This window comes from Ornithorhynchus anatinus, chromosome 2 (genome assembly GCF_004115215.2).
Source record: "Ornithorhynchus anatinus isolate Pmale09 chromosome 2, mOrnAna1.pri.v4, whole genome shotgun sequence".
In the NCBI taxonomy this organism is placed as follows: domain Eukaryota; kingdom Metazoa; phylum Chordata; class Mammalia; order Monotremata; family Ornithorhynchidae; genus Ornithorhynchus; species Ornithorhynchus anatinus.
In genome coordinates, this window is record NC_041729.1 from 33,880,329 (window position 1) to 33,898,130 (window position 17,802).

General features: G+C 59.1%; 1 protein-coding gene across 1 annotated transcript in view; it reads left to right on the top strand.

Annotated features, from left to right (window-relative positions):
* Positions 1-17,211, top strand: part of FLII (FLII actin remodeling protein) — a 30,560-nt gene extending 13,349 nt beyond the window's left edge. The window contains exons 7-30 of the mRNA XM_029056703.2: positions 1,848-1,951; positions 2,350-2,525; positions 2,648-2,805; positions 4,963-5,047; positions 5,759-5,906; positions 6,792-6,925; positions 7,425-7,637; positions 7,753-7,932; positions 8,343-8,425; positions 8,599-8,673; positions 9,032-9,115; positions 9,319-9,490; positions 9,742-9,846; positions 10,628-10,819; positions 11,062-11,250; positions 11,418-11,557; positions 11,931-12,168; positions 12,400-12,554; positions 12,880-12,940; positions 13,232-13,360; positions 13,693-13,799; positions 14,089-14,194; positions 14,465-14,530; positions 15,826-17,211. Of these exons, the coding sequence (XP_028912536.1) occupies positions 1,848-1,951; positions 2,350-2,525; positions 2,648-2,805; positions 4,963-5,047; positions 5,759-5,906; positions 6,792-6,925; positions 7,425-7,637; positions 7,753-7,932; positions 8,343-8,425; positions 8,599-8,673; positions 9,032-9,115; positions 9,319-9,490; positions 9,742-9,846; positions 10,628-10,819; positions 11,062-11,250; positions 11,418-11,557; positions 11,931-12,168; positions 12,400-12,554; positions 12,880-12,940; positions 13,232-13,360; positions 13,693-13,799; positions 14,089-14,194; positions 14,465-14,530; positions 15,826-15,960 (3,235 nt within the window). The 3' untranslated portion in view covers positions 15,961-17,211. The remainder of the gene's footprint in view (positions 1-1,847; positions 1,952-2,349; positions 2,526-2,647; positions 2,806-4,962; positions 5,048-5,758; positions 5,907-6,791; positions 6,926-7,424; positions 7,638-7,752; positions 7,933-8,342; positions 8,426-8,598; positions 8,674-9,031; positions 9,116-9,318; positions 9,491-9,741; positions 9,847-10,627; positions 10,820-11,061; positions 11,251-11,417; positions 11,558-11,930; positions 12,169-12,399; positions 12,555-12,879; positions 12,941-13,231; positions 13,361-13,692; positions 13,800-14,088; positions 14,195-14,464; positions 14,531-15,825) is intronic.
* The last annotated feature ends 591 nt before the right edge of the window (positions 17,212-17,802 follow it).

Below are 17,802 nucleotides of genomic sequence, written 5' to 3' on the forward strand. Positions count from 1 at the left end.
CCGCCCCAGTGCCCTAGTACAGTGCCTGGCACATACAAAGAGCTTTACAAATATTATCATTATTATAAGTAATAATAATAATAGCAATAGTAATAGTTGTGACAATTAAGTGCTCACTATGGGCCGAACACCGTGCTAAGCATCGGGCAAGAGTAAAATCCAACCAGGCACTGTCCTCATCCCAAGTGGGGCTCACTCTCAGGGGGAAGTGTTTCATCTCCATTTTACAGATGAGGAAACTGGGGCACAGAGAAGTTGAGTGACTTGTTTGAGGTCACACAACAAGCAGGTGGAGGAACCAGAGTTAGAACCCAGGTCTCCCGACCCCTGGAACCTTCCCAACCTCCCCAGTCTTCTGTCCGCCCCTGCCCTTCCTCCTCTTTCCTTGCCCCTGTGAGAGTCACAGCAGGGGCTGGTGAAGCAGCAGAGAGAGCGAGAAATCAGTCGATGGAATTTTTCAGGCCCTTTCAATGTGCAAAGCACCATACCAACCTCTTGGGAGAGTACAGTACAACGGAGTTGGCAGAAACATTCCCTGCTCTCAAAGACCTTACAGTCTAGAAGGGGGAAGATAGCCATTCATATAAGTAAATAATTTATAATACATAATTTAAAGATTATGCACGTAAGTGCTGCGGGGTTGAGGGTGGGGCGAATATCAAATGCCCGAAGGTCACAGATCGAAGTGCATAGGTGACACAGAAGGGAGCGGGAGCCAGGAGAAAAAAGAGCTCAATCAGGGAAGGCCTCTTGGAGGAGATGGGACCTTAATAATGCTTTGCAGGTGGGGAGAGTGGTGGTCTGGTCTATGTGGAAGGAGAGGGAATACCAGGTTAGGGGGAGGATGAGGGAAAGGGGTCGGCGGCCAGATGGAAGCGTGGAAGGTTGCAATTGTAATTTGTCCATACTGACCCCCTTTTGCAAAGAGCCTTGGGCGTTAACAAGCCATCTGCAGTAAAAGCAGATGAGGGCAACAGCAACAAACTATCTCCTGGGACATTACATCTCTACCTTCCTTACTAAGTGGAGTAAGATCAATCAATGGTATTTATTTAGCGCTTACTGTGTGCAGAGCACTGTACTAAGCGCTTGAGAGAGTACAGTACAACAGAGTTGGTAGAAATGTTCCTTACCCACAAGGAATCCACCTTGACTCTGAGCTCACTGTGGGCAGGGAGCGTGTCTACCAACTCCATGGTATTGTACTTTCCTAAGGGCTTAGTTCAGTGCTCTGCACGAAGTAAGTGCTCAGTAGATATCATTGATGGTAAGCAGCCCTCTAGACTGTAAACTCATTGTGGGCAGGGAAAGTGTCTACCAATTCTGTTCTCTTGTACTCTCCCAAGCACTTGGTACAGGGCTCTGCACACTGTAAGTGCCAAGTACATATGATTGATTGATTGAAGAAGCTTTCAGTCTCGAGATACAAGCTTTCATTTATGTTTCCTGTGTCGTGAACCCGGTTCAGCCACGCTGCCGTCTCCTCCCCGAGGGGCAGCCAGTTGTGGGCCCCGCTGAGTCTAGTGTGGGAGGGGGAGGCTGGACTCCTCTGGATTCCCCTCCTGGCCTCCTGGGTGAAGTGAGGAAGGCAGGCTGGACTCCGGGATCGCCGGAGCTCCTTCAGGGCTCGCCTGCCTTCTCCGCCGGGCCCGTCCTGATTTGGGGCCGGGCGGCTCAGAGCCTGGCTCCCCGCTGAGACCCAGCCCCGCTTTTTTCTCCATCCCAACTCCCCCCGCGCCCCAAGCTCTCCCCCGCTCTGACGGGGGAGGGAGAAGTCTCTGTCCTTGGTGGTCAGGAGCGCTTTTGGGCTTGGCTCAACACCCCCTTGCCGCCTCTTCCTCCTCCAGGCAACTCCCCGCCATGACGGCCCTGCAGACCCTGCACCTGAGGAACACCCAGCGCACCCACAACAACCTCCCCACTAGCCTGGAAGCCCTGAGCAGCCTTGCAGGTACTGACCGCTCCTCCCCCCACCCCTCCTCCTTCCCTTCTCCCTTCCCTCCCCGCTGCCCGCAGCTCTTCCCTTTTCCCGGAGCCCAGGGATGGTCCCGTCGGTCATCTTTTCCCTGCCCACCTCCACAGCTGCTGGGGACGGCAGGGAGGCAGGGCTCCTCCCTCCTGTTCCAGGCTCCTTTGGGAATCCTGGACATGAAACCTCCCGGGGCCTGTTTCCCCTTGGAGCATTGGAAGTGGGGAAGGAACCACCCCCTGCCGCCGCTGAGATCCCCGACGGGATCGAGAATCCCCTGGCTTCCCCAGCAGCGGGGCTGGGCTAAGTGTGGGGGCGCCGGCTGCAGGGGATGGTGGGGAGGGGAGTTGGCACTCAGCTCCTGCCCCACGCTTGGCCAGATGTGGACCTGTCTTGCAACGACCTGCCCCGGGTCCCCGAGTGCCTGTACACCCTCTCCGGCCTGCGCCGCCTGAACCTCAGCGGCAACCAGATCGCCGAGCTCTCCCTGTGCGTCGACCAGTGGACCCAGCTGGAGACCCTGAATCTGTCCCGGAACCTGCTCACCTCGCTGCCCGTATGTGACTGCCGGGGTCCCCCCCAGTCCCCGGCGCTGGGGCTTGGGGCTGGAGGACGTGCCAGGAGTTGGGGGTGGGGAGGAGCTGGCCCTCTCCCCTTGACCTTCATCTTGGTCCTCAGTCAGCCATCTGCAAGCTGACCAAGCTGAAGAAGCTCTACATAAACTCCAACAAGGTGGATTTCGACGGCATCCCCTCGGGCATCGGCAAGCTGGCCAACCTGGAGGAGTTCATGGCCGCCAACAACAACTTGGAGCTCATCCCCGAGAGTCTGTGCAGGTAGGAGTCGTGTCCCCGAATGGCGGAAGGCGCCGATCGCTGCCTTCTCCTCTGGCCCCTCCTCCCCTCCCAGTCTCCTCTGCACCTGAAGCACCAGAGCCGATCCTGTTCTGGGGACCGCTTGAGAAAGGAGACCCAGGGACCTCCCTCAGTGTCTCACACCGGGGTCCGATAACCCGTGGTTAGGAAGCCTCGAGGTCTACTCCCGATCCCGCCTGCTGTAGTTCTGTTCTTCACGGAACTGCCCCTGGCACCGGAAGCTTGATGGTAAACCCTCCCACAGCCTTCTCTTCTCCAAGCAAGGTCATCCCAGGACCGTTAACTTTTCTTTCCTAAAACACATTTCCCAACCCTTGATCGATCAGTCAATCAATGATATTTGTTGAGCACTTACCATGTGCAGAGCAGTGTAGTAAGTGGTTGGGAGAGGACAACACGAAAGAATCAGCAGTCACATTCCCCGCCCATCCTTCCCAACCCTAATCCGTGCTGTCTCCTGACCCCTCTCCAGAGAGTCTGCCTCCTACTCTTGAGGTTGCTTTCTCTCCTGGACCCGGGGTTGGGAAATGCTGGTGGGAGCAGAATTGTTGCTAATAATAATGATAATAGTTACGGTATTTTTTAAACACTGTGTGCTAATCATTGTTCATTCATTCAATAGTATTTATTGAGCGCTTACTATGTGCAGAGCACTGTACTAAGCGCTTGGAATGAACAAGTCGGCAACAGATAGACAGTCCCTGCCGTTTGACGGGCTTACAGTCTAATCGGGGGAGACGGACAGACAAGAACGATGGCAATAAATAGAGTCAAGGGGAAGAACATCTCGTAAAAACAATGGCAACTAAATAGAATCAAGAATAGATACAAGTTAATCAGGTTGCACACAGTCCCTGTTCCATATGGGGCTCATGCTCTTAATGCCCATTTTCCAGATGAGGTAAATGAGGTCGAGATAAGTTAAGTGCCTTGCCCAAGGTTCACCCAGCAGCCATATGGCAGAGCTGGGATTAGAAGCCAGGTCCTTCTGACTCCCGGGCCCGTACTCCATCCCCTCTAGACTGTTGAGCTCTCTGTGGGCAGGGAATATGTCTGTCGTAGTGAACTCTCCCAAGCGCTTAGTAGCTTAACACTCAATAAATACGATTGAATGAATTAAGCCATGCTGCTTCTCTGCTAGTATTCAGTCTTGGTATTTACTGAGTACCTGATGACCTGTATGTACTAAAAGCCTGGGAAAGGGCAGCAGCAACACAAGTCCACCAGCATTTTACGCTCTAATAATAATAATTATGGTATTTAAGTGCTTACTGTGTGCCAGGCACTGTACTAAGCACTGGGGTGGATACAAGCAAATAAGGTTGGACATGGTCCCTGTCCCCCATGGGGCTTACAGTCTCGATCCCCGATTTGCAGATGAGGGAACTGAGACCCAGAGAAGTGAAGTGACTTACCCAAAGTCAAACAGCAGATGAGTGGTGGAGTCAGGATTAGAACCCATGACCTTCTGACTCGTAGACCCGGGCTCTGTCCACTACGCCGTGCTCCTCTCTACGGGGAGTGACAGGCGGAAATGGTCCTGGGATGGGTATAAAAATAAATGCAAATGGAGTGATCAGTGGGGTGACTAGTAGCACTTGCTCATGTCCTTCTCCCCTGCTGGGCTGGACTCTTAATCTTTGTCAGTTCCAGGAAGTCTGTCTCTCTGAGACCCTCCAGCCAGCACTGTCCCCTATCTCTGGGGCAGATACCCCCAGCCCAGGGGGGAGGGATGATGGCATGGAGGTCTGCAGGGGACTCAGGCGGGCTGCCCGTCCCAGGGAACAAGTGTCTGGGGCCGGGTGAGGTCCACTCAACCTAGTCGAGTTTGGGGAGCCTCAGCCCGCTGACCCCTCTTCCTGCCTTCCGTCTGGCTCGGCACTGGGGAGAGGCTGGATGGGCGTGACAATGGGACTTTTGTCTTTGCTAAGCCGGGGAACTAAAACCAGAACAAAGGAGGACCTGGCCACGTGAAGTCACCTCTCCTCCTGTTCCCGCTGCCTGAGCCTGTCCTGCTGCTGTGGGCTGGGGGGGCTGGGTTTGGGGGTGCTGGGCCTGGAGGGTTTCCTGGATTCCACAAGCGTCCCAGCCGCCGTCTCAGGACACCCCTCCCCGCAGGTGCACTAAGCTGAGGAAACTGGTCCTCAACAAGAACCGTCTCATCACGCTTCCAGAGGCCATCCACTTCCTGACGGAAGTCGAGGTGAGCCCGGGGGGCGGGGTCCCTCCCTCTTAGGCATTGTCGCCATGGCAGGGTCCCGGTTTCCCTTCGTTGGCCACCCATGGCGAGCATCTGGGTGCAGGTGGAGGAAGGCACCCTCTGTGTTGGGGGAGGGCATCTCTTTCCTTGCTTTCTGCCCCAACTCTCTTCCCCAGGGATGCGGGGAGGGAACCAAACCGGTTCTGTGGGTGGAGCCTTGACCAGAGTCCTGGAGGCCCTGGGAATGCTGGGTCCTGTCCTAACGCTGCCCTGGCCACTCTGATTTAGTCCCGCCAAAGTTTTCCATCTGTAATAGTTGTGCTATCTGTTAAAGGCTTACTACGTGCCAAGCACCGTACTAAGCCCTGGGGTGGATTCCAGATAATCAGGTTGGACACAGTCCCTTTCCCACGGTCTGTCATCTGTGCAATGGGGGTGTTGCTTTCTACTTCCTTGGCTTAATGGGGAGGAAGGGAAAGTGGCTAAAGCAAACCAAGAGTGTTTCCCTGAGCAGGGCATCTTCTGTTGCCTGTGTTCATGAGGAAGAAAAGGAGCCTCTGAGCCAGCATCCCTCTTGGTTCTGTTTCTTACTGGCTCCCTGGGTCCGTGTCTGACTGCTCTCGACCCCCAGACCAGAGCTTCTTTCCCTAAAAGGGCAAGGAGAGGGAGCACCCACATGGGTTCCCAGCATACCCTGTGGTCTTGTTCCCCCAGATCCTGGATGTGCGAGAGAACCCCAACCTAGTGATGCCCCCAAAGCCAGTGGACCGCACCTCGGAGTGGTACAACATCGACTTCTCCCTGCAGAACCAGCTGCGGCTGGCGGGGGCCTCCCCGGCCACCGTGGCAGCTGCCGGGGCGGGTGAGCTCTCTTCTCCCTCGTGCCCCATCCCTTTCCCCTCCACTCTCCTTCCTGGGTGCCCCCAAGCATGATAACCTTCAGGATGCCATGTTCCGCAGGCCGTGGGGGTAGGGATGCTAGTTGGCCAGAAGCAGCAGAGGCGGCAAGGTGGGATTTGGAGGCCCCCCAGCTGGATGGGGGCAGCTGGGATTTCCAGGAAGATGGTAGTGGGACTCTGGTCAACGGACAACTAGTATCTACTGAGTGCTTCAGGGCAGGGCCCTGTCCTAAGACCTAGGGAGGAAGCAACAGGGACCAAATATCTAATCTTTTTTTTTTTAATGGTATTTGTTAAGGGCTTATTATGAGCCAGGCACTGAACTAAGCTCTGGGGTAGGCACAAGCTAATCAGGTTGGACACAGTCCTTGTCCCACAATGGGGCTCACAGTCTTAATCCCCATTTTACAAATGAGGTAACAGTCACAGAAAAGTAAAGTGACTTGCCCAAGGTCATTCAGCCGACGGGTAGAGGAGCTGGGATCAGATCCCACTACCTTTTGACTCCCGGGCCTGTGCTCTGTCCTCATCTGTAAAATGGAGTTTAATACTGTGAGCCCCACCTGAGACAACCTGATTACCTCATATCTACCCCAGCGCTTAGAACAGTGTTTGCCAAATAGTGCGCACTTAACAAATACCATCATCATTATCATCATCCACTAGGCCACGTTGCTTCTCGGGGAGTTTCCAATCGAACAAGATTTCTTGGCTCACTCCAGCAGCCAGGCATTGGGCCAGCTGCAGCCTTTTACCCTGTCCTGACTCAGTAGAAGAGTGGACAGAGCCAGGGGACTGGCTGAGACCTCAATATACTCAGCGACTTCCCTCTCCCTCCCGTCCCTCAGGCAGCGGCCCCAAAGACCCCCTGGCTCGCAAGATGCGCCTACGACGACGTAAAGACTCGGCCCAAGACGACCAGGCCAAGCAGGTGCTGAAAGGCATGTCGGACGTGGCGCAGGAGAAGAACAAGAAGCTGGAGGTAGGAGCTGCGGAGATGGGAAGGTCCCATCCCCCCAGGGCTCAGGTCTTCCCAGTGAGGGGCTGGGAGCCCCTGGTGCCCCGGACCACCGGACCTGGAGGCGCTGGGTGCTCTGGGGCGCCGGCCGAGTGGCCGGCAGCTGGGGAAATGACCCGTGGGCACTCAGGGCGGGAGGAGGAATTGGGTTGGACTCTCCCAGCCTGCCCTCGCCTCATCAGCCAAGGGGGCCGGCTTCCACTCGCTTTCGGTGGTCGGGTTTGGCCTGGGACGGGCTGGCTTCCACTCGCTTTCGGTGGTTGGATTTGGCCTGGGACCCACCCCCCCCATCCCCAGGGCCACTGTGGTCCCCCCGCCTCCCACCAGCTCTGCACCCTACTCCCTCTCTGACTCCAGTTTAGGACTGGCCCTCTCGGGCAACTGTGGGAGAGGCCAACCTTGACCGGCCCGTCCTCCACGCCCCCCCTTCCCATCCCTCCCCACCTCTCTCCCCAAACCCCAGGAGAACCTGGATGCCAGGTCTGCAGACTCTAAGACCCGGCGCTGGGACCAGAGCCTGGAGAAGCCCCAGCTGGACTACTCGGAGTTCTTCACGGAGGACGTGGGGCAGCTGCCCGGCCTGACCATCTGGCAGATCGAGAACTTCGTCCCCACCCAGGTGGATGACGCTTTCCACGGCAAGTTCTACGAGGCCGACTGCTACATTGTGCTGAAGGTGAGAGGGGGCTGGGTCCGAGGATGCGGGGAGGGGTGGCTCTTCCGGCGTGCGGGGTGTAACCCTGAGCCTTCTGGGGCTCTGACCTTCTCCCCCATCCCCCCGCCCTCTCTAGACCTTCCTAGATGAGAGCGGCTCCCTGAACTGGGAGATCTACTACTGGATCGGCGGGGAGTCGACACTGGACAAGAAGGCGTGCTCCGCTATCCACGCCGTCAACCTGCGCAACTACCTGGGGGCCGAGTGTCGGACCATCCGCGAGGAGATGGGGGACGAGAGCGAGGAGTTCCTCCTGGTAGTCTCTGCTCCTTCCCCCATCCCCGCCCCCTCCTCCATCCCTGCTCCTTCCCCATCCCTGCCCCTCCTCCACCCCGTCCCCTCAATGGGCACTGACCTGGGCTTAGCACTGAGGACTCGGCCAGCGGGCACTGGTATTGGTTGAACACCCTCAAGCAGAGTTTTGGGGGAATCCCCGGCTGCCCCCCATCTTTCTCCTCTCCTTTATCCCCAGTAGATCTCCATGGTCCCATCGCTGGCCCACCAGGCCCCGTCTTCAACGAATGGTACCCCCGGCTGCGTCGGTGTGGGCTTTGGAAGAGGGCGTTGGGAGCTGTGTTCCTACTCCTGTCCCTCCCCTGCCCCACATAAAGACCCCTTCTCCCGGGACAAGGCCCGGGGCGCTGATCTTTCTGTCTCCACCCTTAGGTGTTCGACAACGACATTACGTACATCGAGGGCGGAACAGCCAGCGGCTTCTACACGGTGGAGGACACGCACTACACCACTCGGTGAGGGGCCGAGGGGGGGCGGTTCGGGACGCCAGAGTCCGGCTTGGCCTGCTGAAGCCTGCTAATGGAGGGGCGGTCCAGCCGGTAGCGGGACAGATCCTCTCGGTGCCCTGACGGAGGTCTTGCCCACGGTCCCCAGCTGATCGTGCTCTCGCTTTACCCTCTGAATGCAGACTCTATCGTGTCTACGGGAAGAAGAACATTAAACTGGAGCCCGTGCCCCTCAAGGCCGTGTCTCTGGACCCTCGGTCAGTCTCTCGGACTCTGGGCCCAGTCTGGGGCTCCCCACGCTACAGAGCCAAACTCTGCTTCCTGGCTTGGCAGAATGGGGCCAGGGCAGGTCTCGGGCAGAGGCTGGGATTGGGTTCAGGGCCACCTGGGGTTGGTGGGGGGAGAGGGAGAGGAGCTCCTGAACTTCTCCCATCCGCATCAGGACTCCAGGTGTGGAATTCATTCCTTTCCTCCTCTTCCCTTCTCCTTTGACCTTGCCCCTGGGCCAAGAAGGGGAGGAGGGGCTGGCTGTCGCGGGAGCTGCTGGCTTGGGTCAGTCAAGAGGCTGGATCTGCTCCTTTTGGGCTCCCATCTGTCTCTGGTCTAACTGCCTAGGTTTGTCTTCCTGCTGGACCATGGGCTGAACATCTACATCTGGAGGGGTGCCCAGGCCACACTGAGTGGCACCACCAAAGCCAGGTAGAGTGCCGGACTGACCCCTACCCTCACCCCATCCCCACCTTCCCACGCCAGCTAGTAGTCCACCCTGGGCAGCCAGGAGAGGGACTCTGAGGAGATCCCTCGTTCCTTGCTCAAGACTCAGGAGGAGAGATAGGGCCTGGCACCAGTCCACCCCCCACCCCAGCACTGGGTTGACAGTGTCTTCCCTCCCACCTTCCCAGGCTGTTTGCCGAGAAGATCAACAAGAACGAGCGGAAAGGGAAGGCGGAGATCACTCTGCTGACCCACAGCCAGGAGGTGCCCGAGTTCTGGGAGGTGCTGGGGGGGCAGCCGGAGGTGATCAACAAGAACGTACCGGATGACTTCCAGCCGGCAAAGCCCAAGCTCTATAAGGTGGCCTCCACCCCCACCCATGTCCCGTCCCCCCCCCGCCCTCCTCCCACTCCCTAGGTCAGCGGTGGGGATTGGGGGGGCACTCCTCATTGGAAGTAAGTTGGACAAGGGCTTAATCTCTACTATCCCCTATGCACCTGCTCGTCACCCTTCTGTCCTAGACACGGACAGCGCCAGCTCGTGGGCCCTCCCCGGCTCCCCGGCCGCCACTGGGCTGTCCTGACTCCCTCGCCCGGTCTCTGTTGGCTCAGGTCGGCTTGGGGCTGGGGTACCTGGAGCTGCCCCAGATTAACTACAAGCTCTCAGTGGAGCACAAGAAGAGGCCCAAGGTGGAGCTGATGCCCCAGATGAGGCTGGTATGATTTGGGGTCCGGCCGTGGGGCCCCGAGAGCATCTCTGTCCCTGGGCTGGGGAGGCCATCCTGTCTCACTGAAGCGAGGGTGCTGCCCGCCCACAGAAGGACCTAGGGGCGAATCAGGGAAAACATCAGTGGGAGACTTGAGGGGTTGCAGGCAGAGGTGGTTCACCTCTTCTCAGATGTCCCTGCTTTCTCGGGAGCCTGCTCTCTGTGTCGAGGGTGAGAGGTTGTGGGGCAGGCACAGGAGGGCACTGTCTGGGTTGAGTCGGGCATAGACCCGACTCTACCAGCCTTCCTTTTCTGTCTCCCCACTCGGATCTGCTGGGGCCTAGAGCTATCCCCCACCAGCTTCACCTGCTTGTGGGAGGCGCCAGTCTCTCTGCCCCCAAGATAGAGATGTGCTCTAAGAGGGAGGTGGAGTAGGGGGTGGGGGGGAGGTGGAGTAGGGGTTGGGGGGGAGGTGGAGTAGGGGTTGGGGGGGGAGACAGGCGGGGCCAGCAAGGAGAGCTCAGCTGGCACCATGCCCATGCCCAGCCTAGGGTAGGTGTGTTGGGAGGGTGGCCAGGGCGCTGACCCTCAGGGACCCTTCCAGCTGCGGTCCACGGATGGCCTTGCCTTACCTTACCAAGGAAGCGAATGTCCTTGTGTGAGAGGGAAGTCCGAGTGTCCAGGGCAGGGCCCCGGGGGCGGGTGGCGGTTCAGCTCTGTCCAAAGAGGCTGTCAGCAAAACGGCCGGAACTTCCAGGAAGTGACTCCTCCTCCTCGGGTTTGCCCTCCAGCTGCAGAGCTTGTTGGACACCAAGTCCGTGTACATCCTGGACTGCTGGTCGGACGTCTTCATCTGGATCGGCCGCAAGTCCCCTCGCCTGGTGCGGGCAGCGGCCCTGAAGCTGGGCCAGGAACTCTGCAGCATGCTGCACCGGCCCAAGCACGCCATGGTCAGCCGCAACCTGGAGGGCACCGAGTGCCAGGTGCCGGAAGTCTTGCCACCCACCCCGCCCCACCCACCCATCTTGGACCTGTCAGTCGGTGGTATTTGAGTGTTTACTGTGTGCAGGGCACTGTACTAAGCACTTAGGAGAGTACACCCAACAGAGTTGCTAGACACGTTCCCTGCCTGCCCCGAGGACCGACCCACCGTCGCCGAGTCCCACTGGTGCCTGGACCTCTCATGGTTTGCGGTCTCCACTCTTGCCTCTTCCATATCGTCCAGGTGTTTAAGGCCAAGTTCAAGAACTGGGACGACGTGCTGAAGGTGGACTACACCCGCAATGCCGAGACCGTGCTGCAAGGGGAGGGGTTGGCGGGCAAGGTGAAGAAGGATGCAGAGAAGAAGGACCAGATGAAGGCCGACCTGACGGCCCTGTTTGTGCCTCGCCAGCCCACCATGCCCCTGGCCGAGGTACGACCCGTAGAAGGGGGTGGGGGTTGGGGGGTGGCTGGACTCTGGGGCGGAAGAGAGGGGCCCCCCAGCTCAGACCAGGAGAGGGGAAGGGAGACTAGCCTGGGCCGAGGAGGCCCCGGGAGAAGCAAGGCGGGAGCCTGACGGGCCCTGTCGGTGCGGGGCAGGCCGAGCAGCTGATGGAAGAGTGGAACGAAGACCTGGACGGCATGGAGGGATTCGTCCTGGAGGGCAAGAAATTCGCCCGGCTGCCCGAGGAGGAGTTCGGACATTTCCACACCCAGGACTGTTACGTTTTCCTCTGCAGGTACAGCCGCTTCCGCCTCTCCTCCCGTCTCCGGCCCCAGCTCAGTCAGAACTCGCTCCCTCACGGGTCCCCGGTGCAGGCTCCCCCTTCCCACGGGGGCCCCCGGGGAGGTGTCCGAGAGGGAGCAGCTCTGAGGGGAGGCCGTGGGGCGAAGCGGTCAGGAGCGGGGCTGTTGGGCGGGGGTGGGGTGGGAGGTGGGCCATTGGAACCGGAGGAATGGGTGGGTCCCAGCCGCTCACTCCCTTTGCCCCAGAGCGGACGAGCCAGGGTGGGGCTGGGAATTAGCCTGGTTGAGGAAAGGGTGACTCGGTGAGTACGGTGGGGGGCTCCCTACTGACCTTCCACACCTTTCTCCCACGGTCCCCTTCCCCAGATACTGGGTTCCGGTGGAGTATGAGGAAGAGGAGAAGAAGAAGAAGCCAGAGGCGGGGAAGGGCTCGGGAGAGGAAGAGGCGGCGGAGGAGGAAGAGGAGGAGGAGAAGCAGGCCGAGGAGGACTTCCAGTGCGTGGTGTACTTCTGGCAGGGCCGCGAGGCCTCCACCATGGGCTGGCTCACCTTCACCTTCAGCCTGCAGAAGAAATTTGAGAGCCTCTTCCCGGGGAAACTGGAGGTGAGGGGGCCTCCCGGAGAGACGCCCGGCCCGGCCCGGCCCGCCCCACGTCCTCGCGAAGAACCAAACCCTGGGGGGTGGAGGGAGGGTGGGCGGGCCACTCGAAACCAGAGGCAACGGGCGGCAGCCTTGATGGAAAAGGAAGCGCCCGCCCCCTGGGCTTTTGGTTCCTTTGGAGAGAGGGACAGGCCAGGAGCGGGCGGCTGCTCATGGTCTCGGGGCCCCCATCAGGTGGTGCGGATGACCCAGCAGCAGGAGAACCCCAAATTCCTCTCCCACTTCAAGAGGAAGTTTATTATCCACAAGGGGAAGAGGAAGGCTAAGGACAACGTCCAGCAGCCTAGCCTCTACCACATCCGAACCAACGGCAGTGCCCTCTGCACCCGGTAGGTCCCCCCTCCCCGCCTCCCAGGCTTCTCTCCGGCCCTGATTCACCCAGCGGGCCCCTCACTGGGCAGAGGCTGCCGGGTCCCCAGCCCACTGGTCTCCTCCCCCTCAACGGCACCTCCCCCGACCGACTCCACAGCCGGGCTCGAACAGATGGCAGCTTTGCCCCCAAGGAGGGGAAAGTTGTTGGGCTCTGGCCAGCTATTTGGGAGAGAGGGGAGGAGGGCGGCGGAGCCCAGGACTTGGGCTTGTCTGGGCGGGGAGAGGGCAGGGCACGCAATGCCCTCTGGTTTACTCACCCCGGCCCCTGGGCGCCTCCTGCAGGTGCATCCAGATCAACACCGACTCCAGCCTGCTCAACTCTGAGTTCTGCTTCATTCTCAAGGTCAGGTCAGGGCCCTGGAGGCTTAGGGCTCGGGGGCAGGCGGGATCCCTGGGACCACCCGTCTGCCTCCCCCACCTCTGCCCGGCTGGGGAGCGGGGTGGGGCCGCTGTGCAGTGGGGAAGGAGCCTCTCCTTAGCCCAGCATGGGGTGGAGATGGGCACTCCCATTTCCCTCACGCCGAACCCCAAACTCTGGGTCTCCTTCCTTTCCTTGGGGCAGTAGGCGTGGGGTTCGTGATGGGTTGGGTGAACGCAGTAAACTGTCTCTCCCCGCCTCTCCCATCCGGAACAGGTCCCCTTTGAGAGCACCGATAACCAGGGCATCGTCTACACCTGGGTGGGGCGGGCTGCCGATCCTGACGAGGCCAAACTGGCAGAGGACATCATGAACCACATGTTTGACGAGTCATACAGCAAACAGGTGATGAGGATGGGAGGGCCCCAGGGTGGGGTGGGGGGCGAGGCATGCTAGAGCAGAGGGAAGGGGGGGCTGGTCTGATGATCCCTTGAGGCGGCCCCCGCCTCACGTGAGCCGTAAAAGGAGGGTTCGCTCCATCTTCTGGGACCCCCGAACAGGCTGCCCCAGGCATCCTCACCCTTCCTTGTCCCTCAAGCTCTGCCCAGGCCAGGCAGAGTGCAACAGTGAAGCAGAAGCAAAAGTCACCCTACTGTGGAAGTTAGAACCTCCCATCTCTTCTTCCCCTCTCCCCTCCATCCTCCTCATCAACACCCCACAAACCTTCCCTGTGCCAGGTGATCAACGAAGGGGAGGAGCCAGAGAACTTCTTCTGGGTGGGCATCGGGGCCCAGAAGCCCTATGATGAAGACGCCGACTACATGAAGTTCGCCCGGCTCTTCAGGTGAGGCGCCTGGCTCTTCTCTCTCCAGCTCCCTTGGAGCTGGGATCCTGGTGGGGCGTCTGTGGAGGGGAGGGGACACAGGAGTGCAGGTCTCCACTTCACTGCTGGGAAGGGTAGGAATCCTGAAGAGAAACCAAGTTCAGCTGCAGGGCTGGGGTGATGGGCGGTGTGGGGCGGGAGCTGGGTTGCGGGCACGCAAGCTTGAGATCGGCTGGGGCGACCTGGGCCTGGCCCGGCCCAGCACTGTCCCTCTCCAAATGGTACGTGTCTCTGTGGTTCTCCCGGGCAGGTGCTCCAATGAGAAGGGCTACTTCTCCGTGTCAGAGAAATGCTCGGACTTCTGCCAGGACGATCTGGCGGACGATGACATCATGTTGCTGGACAACGGGCGGGAGGTGAGCGTTCCGAACCCTCCCCAGCTCTCTCCGCTCCCCGGGGACCACTCACTCATGTCACCCACCCCACCTCCAGCCCCTCGCTTGGATCCTGTCCTCGGGGCTGGGACCAGGGTGGTGGGCTCCCCAGTTCTCCGGCGGTGCGGGGAGAGTGCGACGGGAGGCGTCTCTACAGGGCATCCTTCCCACCAGGTCGCTGGGGTTCAGGGGATGGGGTTTTGCCCTGAGCCTGCCTGCTGATCTCAGTTTTCTCTCCACCCCCGGGTGCAGGTTTACATGTGGGTTGGAACACAAACCAGCCAAGTGGAAATCAAGTTGAGCCTCAAGGCCTGTCAGGTGAGACGCCCCACCTGGGATTGGGTCCCAGTCCTGGCTCCCTCTGTCTATCGTCCACCCCTTCGGCAGTGCTACGGGACCGGGGAGACCAACCTGGAGGTGGGGCGTGGTGCCGTCCAGGGGCCCTGGTCAGCAACCCAGAGAAGCAGCGTGGCTCAGTGGAAAGAGCACGGGCTTTGGAGTCAGAGGTCATGAGTTCAAATGCCGGCTTTGCCACTTGTCAGCTGTGTGACTGTGGGCAAGTCACAACTTCTCTGTGCCTCAGTTACCTCATTTGTAATATGGGGATTAAGACTGTGAGCCCCATGTGGGACAACCTGATTCCCCTGTGTCTACCCCAGCGCTTAGAACAGTGCTCTGCACATAGTAAGCGCTTAACAAATACCAGCATCATTAACTCCTGGACCCAGACTGATAAGCTTCACCCTTCCTCATCCAGCTTCCTGCCCGTGTTGGGGGTGGCACCAAGCAAATTCACCTTTTACCTTGGGGTTCATCTCCCAAACCGCAAGAGCAAGTGGTTGAGGGTGGGCCGTGCCCTGACCTGCTGTTCTGTCCTTGGGACCTTTGCCTCAGAGGTAGCTTTGCCCATGTTTAACAGGGAAACTAAAAGCAAGAATGAGTGGCGGGTGGCAGGAGCCGGGTCCTGAGTTCTGTAATGGCTGCTGGGCTTGGGATGGGGAGGAACAGGCCCAGCTCAACCTAGGACCCCGTGATATAATAATGTTGGTATTTAAGCGCTTACTGTGTGCAGAGCACTGTTCTAAGCGCTGGGGGAGATACAGAGTAATCAGGATGTCCCACGTGGGGCTCACAGTCTTAATCCCCATGTTACAGATGAGGTAACTGAGGCAAATAGAAGTTGTGACTTACCCAAAGTCACATAGCTGATAAGTGGCGGAGCTGGGATTAGAACCCATGATCTCTGACTCCCAAGCCCGGGCTCTTTCCACTGAGCCATGCTGCTTCCCCAGGGGTGACCAGGCTCCTGGATCCCTACTGTTTCTCCCACCTTTCCCCAGTCTGTGCCCCTCCTCGTTTCCCATCCCGCCTCTGGGGGCTGCTGACCTCCACCTGGGGCTACCCCCTCCCTCCACACCCCTCGCTGGTGCTCTCCTGCCAGGCTCGCCCATGAGTCGCCTCGGCTCCGGCCTATCCCCCTCATAGTTTCCACAGATCAAGCCGGGCCGGCAGCTTTCTGGCAGTGGCGCAGGCCCTCCTCCTTCCCCCTTGGGCATCGAGCCCAGCCCGACCCTTGCCTTTCTCTCCCCACCCTGTCCCGTTCACCCTGCCAGGTTTACATCCAACACATGAGGTCCAAGGAGCACGAGCAGCCCCGCAAGCTGCGGCTGGTGCGCAAGGGCAACGAGGCACACCCCTTCACCCGCTGCTTCCACGCCTGGAGCGTCTTCCGCAAGCCCCCGGCCTAGGAGCTCCTCGCCCACCCGGAGAGGGCGACCGCTGGCCCACGCTGGCAGGAGGGCAGCACGGTGACCGTCCGACCCAAATTCTTTGATCCTTCAACTTCTCCCTCCTCCCCACTCGGCCCACACCCCATCCCACCAGGCAGCCTTGGGGGAGGAAGTAGGATCTCCCTGCTCCCGCCGCCCCCTTCAGCGGCCCACACCAAAGACCAGCGGCTCGGCCGACTCCAAGCCCTGCAGGTTCACACCCCCGCTCGGTCAGTGGTCACCCACACCTGAGAAGAGGGTTGGGACTCCCTATTCCTTTGCTGCCAATGTGGGCTCCCTTTCCTGGCTCCCCTTCAGTCTCACGGACTGAGGTCCAGCTTTGCTTCCAAGCCCTTAGTGGCCAAAGCTGGGGCAGAGCCCTGGTCACCCCTTCCCTGCCCCGGGTGCCGAGGCAGGGGTTGGGCCGAGCTCTAGCCTTGCTCTCTTGGAGACAGAGGGGGAGTCAGAAAAGATTTGTAGTTACCAACGAAACTTTCTGAACTTCACAAATCTTCGCCGAGGTTCTGGATGGAGATGAGCGAAAGAGGCAGTTGAGTTCAGCCTGATGCCATTTTCCCCCGGCTGCCAGAGGGAGCGGAGCGTGATGGGCCTTTCCTCTCTGCAGGCGGGGGCTGGGTCCGGTGCAATCCACCCTCCCCTGGACCTACCAGCTTGCCATCGTCCAGCCTGGCTTCAGGTTCAGTTGCTTTAGGCGGGGTGTTGTTTCCTGGCCTCCACTCTTCCCTCAGCCTGCGGCCTTTCTCTGTCCCCTTTCCACCTTGGGCAGGGTCCCCTAGCCTGGGCTTTTTTTTCCCCCATCCCAGGGTGCCCTGGTCTAGGGCGAACAAGCGCAGCAGTCAGGGTAGCTGCATCACCCCTGGTTGGTGTTGACCCCTGACAGCGGCTTTTCTCCCGAGAGGGCACTGGTAATTCACTAGTGATGAGCAGATTTAGGGGCCTCATTCCCAATCCGCCCCCTCCCACCCTCCACTCCAGATGCTCACCTCTGCTTCATTTTTTAGGCCTCTTCTTTTGGCCTGACAGTCCAGGACCAAGGTGGCTGCTGCTCCTGGATTTTGTTTTTTATATTTCGTCCCCAAGGTCTTTGAGCATATTTTGCACTCAGCTCCTCCACGTGACAGAGGGCACAGAGCAGACGAGCCTGGGCCCAGAGATCTGTATCGTGTCCAACTTTGGTATTATAGCAATAAAAATTGCACTTGCACAGAAGGCAACTGGTGTTAGGGGGCTCAGGGAGGGGAGAAAGGCAGGGTAGAATAAGTGAGGGGACTGGCGAGAGACTGTGGGTGTTTGTGTGTGTGTGTGTGTGTTTTACTAGATGCTGCTGCAGAAGACCAAAGATCTGAGCAGCCCTTATCTACCCTAGTATCCTTGGCCACAACTCTTCTCGTCCTTCCTAGGCCCTGCCCAGAGCTGGCAAGGGGTGGGGTCATTTCTGCACATCAGTTAGCCTAATCCCACCCCGTGCCAGGTGCTTCTCCTTCCCGACCTTTTCCCTCTGCATTAACGCACCAAGGCCTTTCTGCCATGGGTGGTGGAGGCCTGTGTGATCAGGGAGTTAAGGGGATGGTTCCCCACCCCCTTCTTCACACCATACGACTGCACATATGCTCCGCTCTCAAGACCTCCGGGGGAAGTTTGAGCCCCTTGGGTTTGTGGAGGAGGTAAGCGCACCACATCTAACTCCATCTCGGGTGTTAGATGGTGTTAGGTGGACGAGTCACTTCAGTTTGCAGTACCTCGGTTCCCCCATCTGTAAAATGGGGATTAAATCCAACTCCCTCCTATTTAGACTGTGAG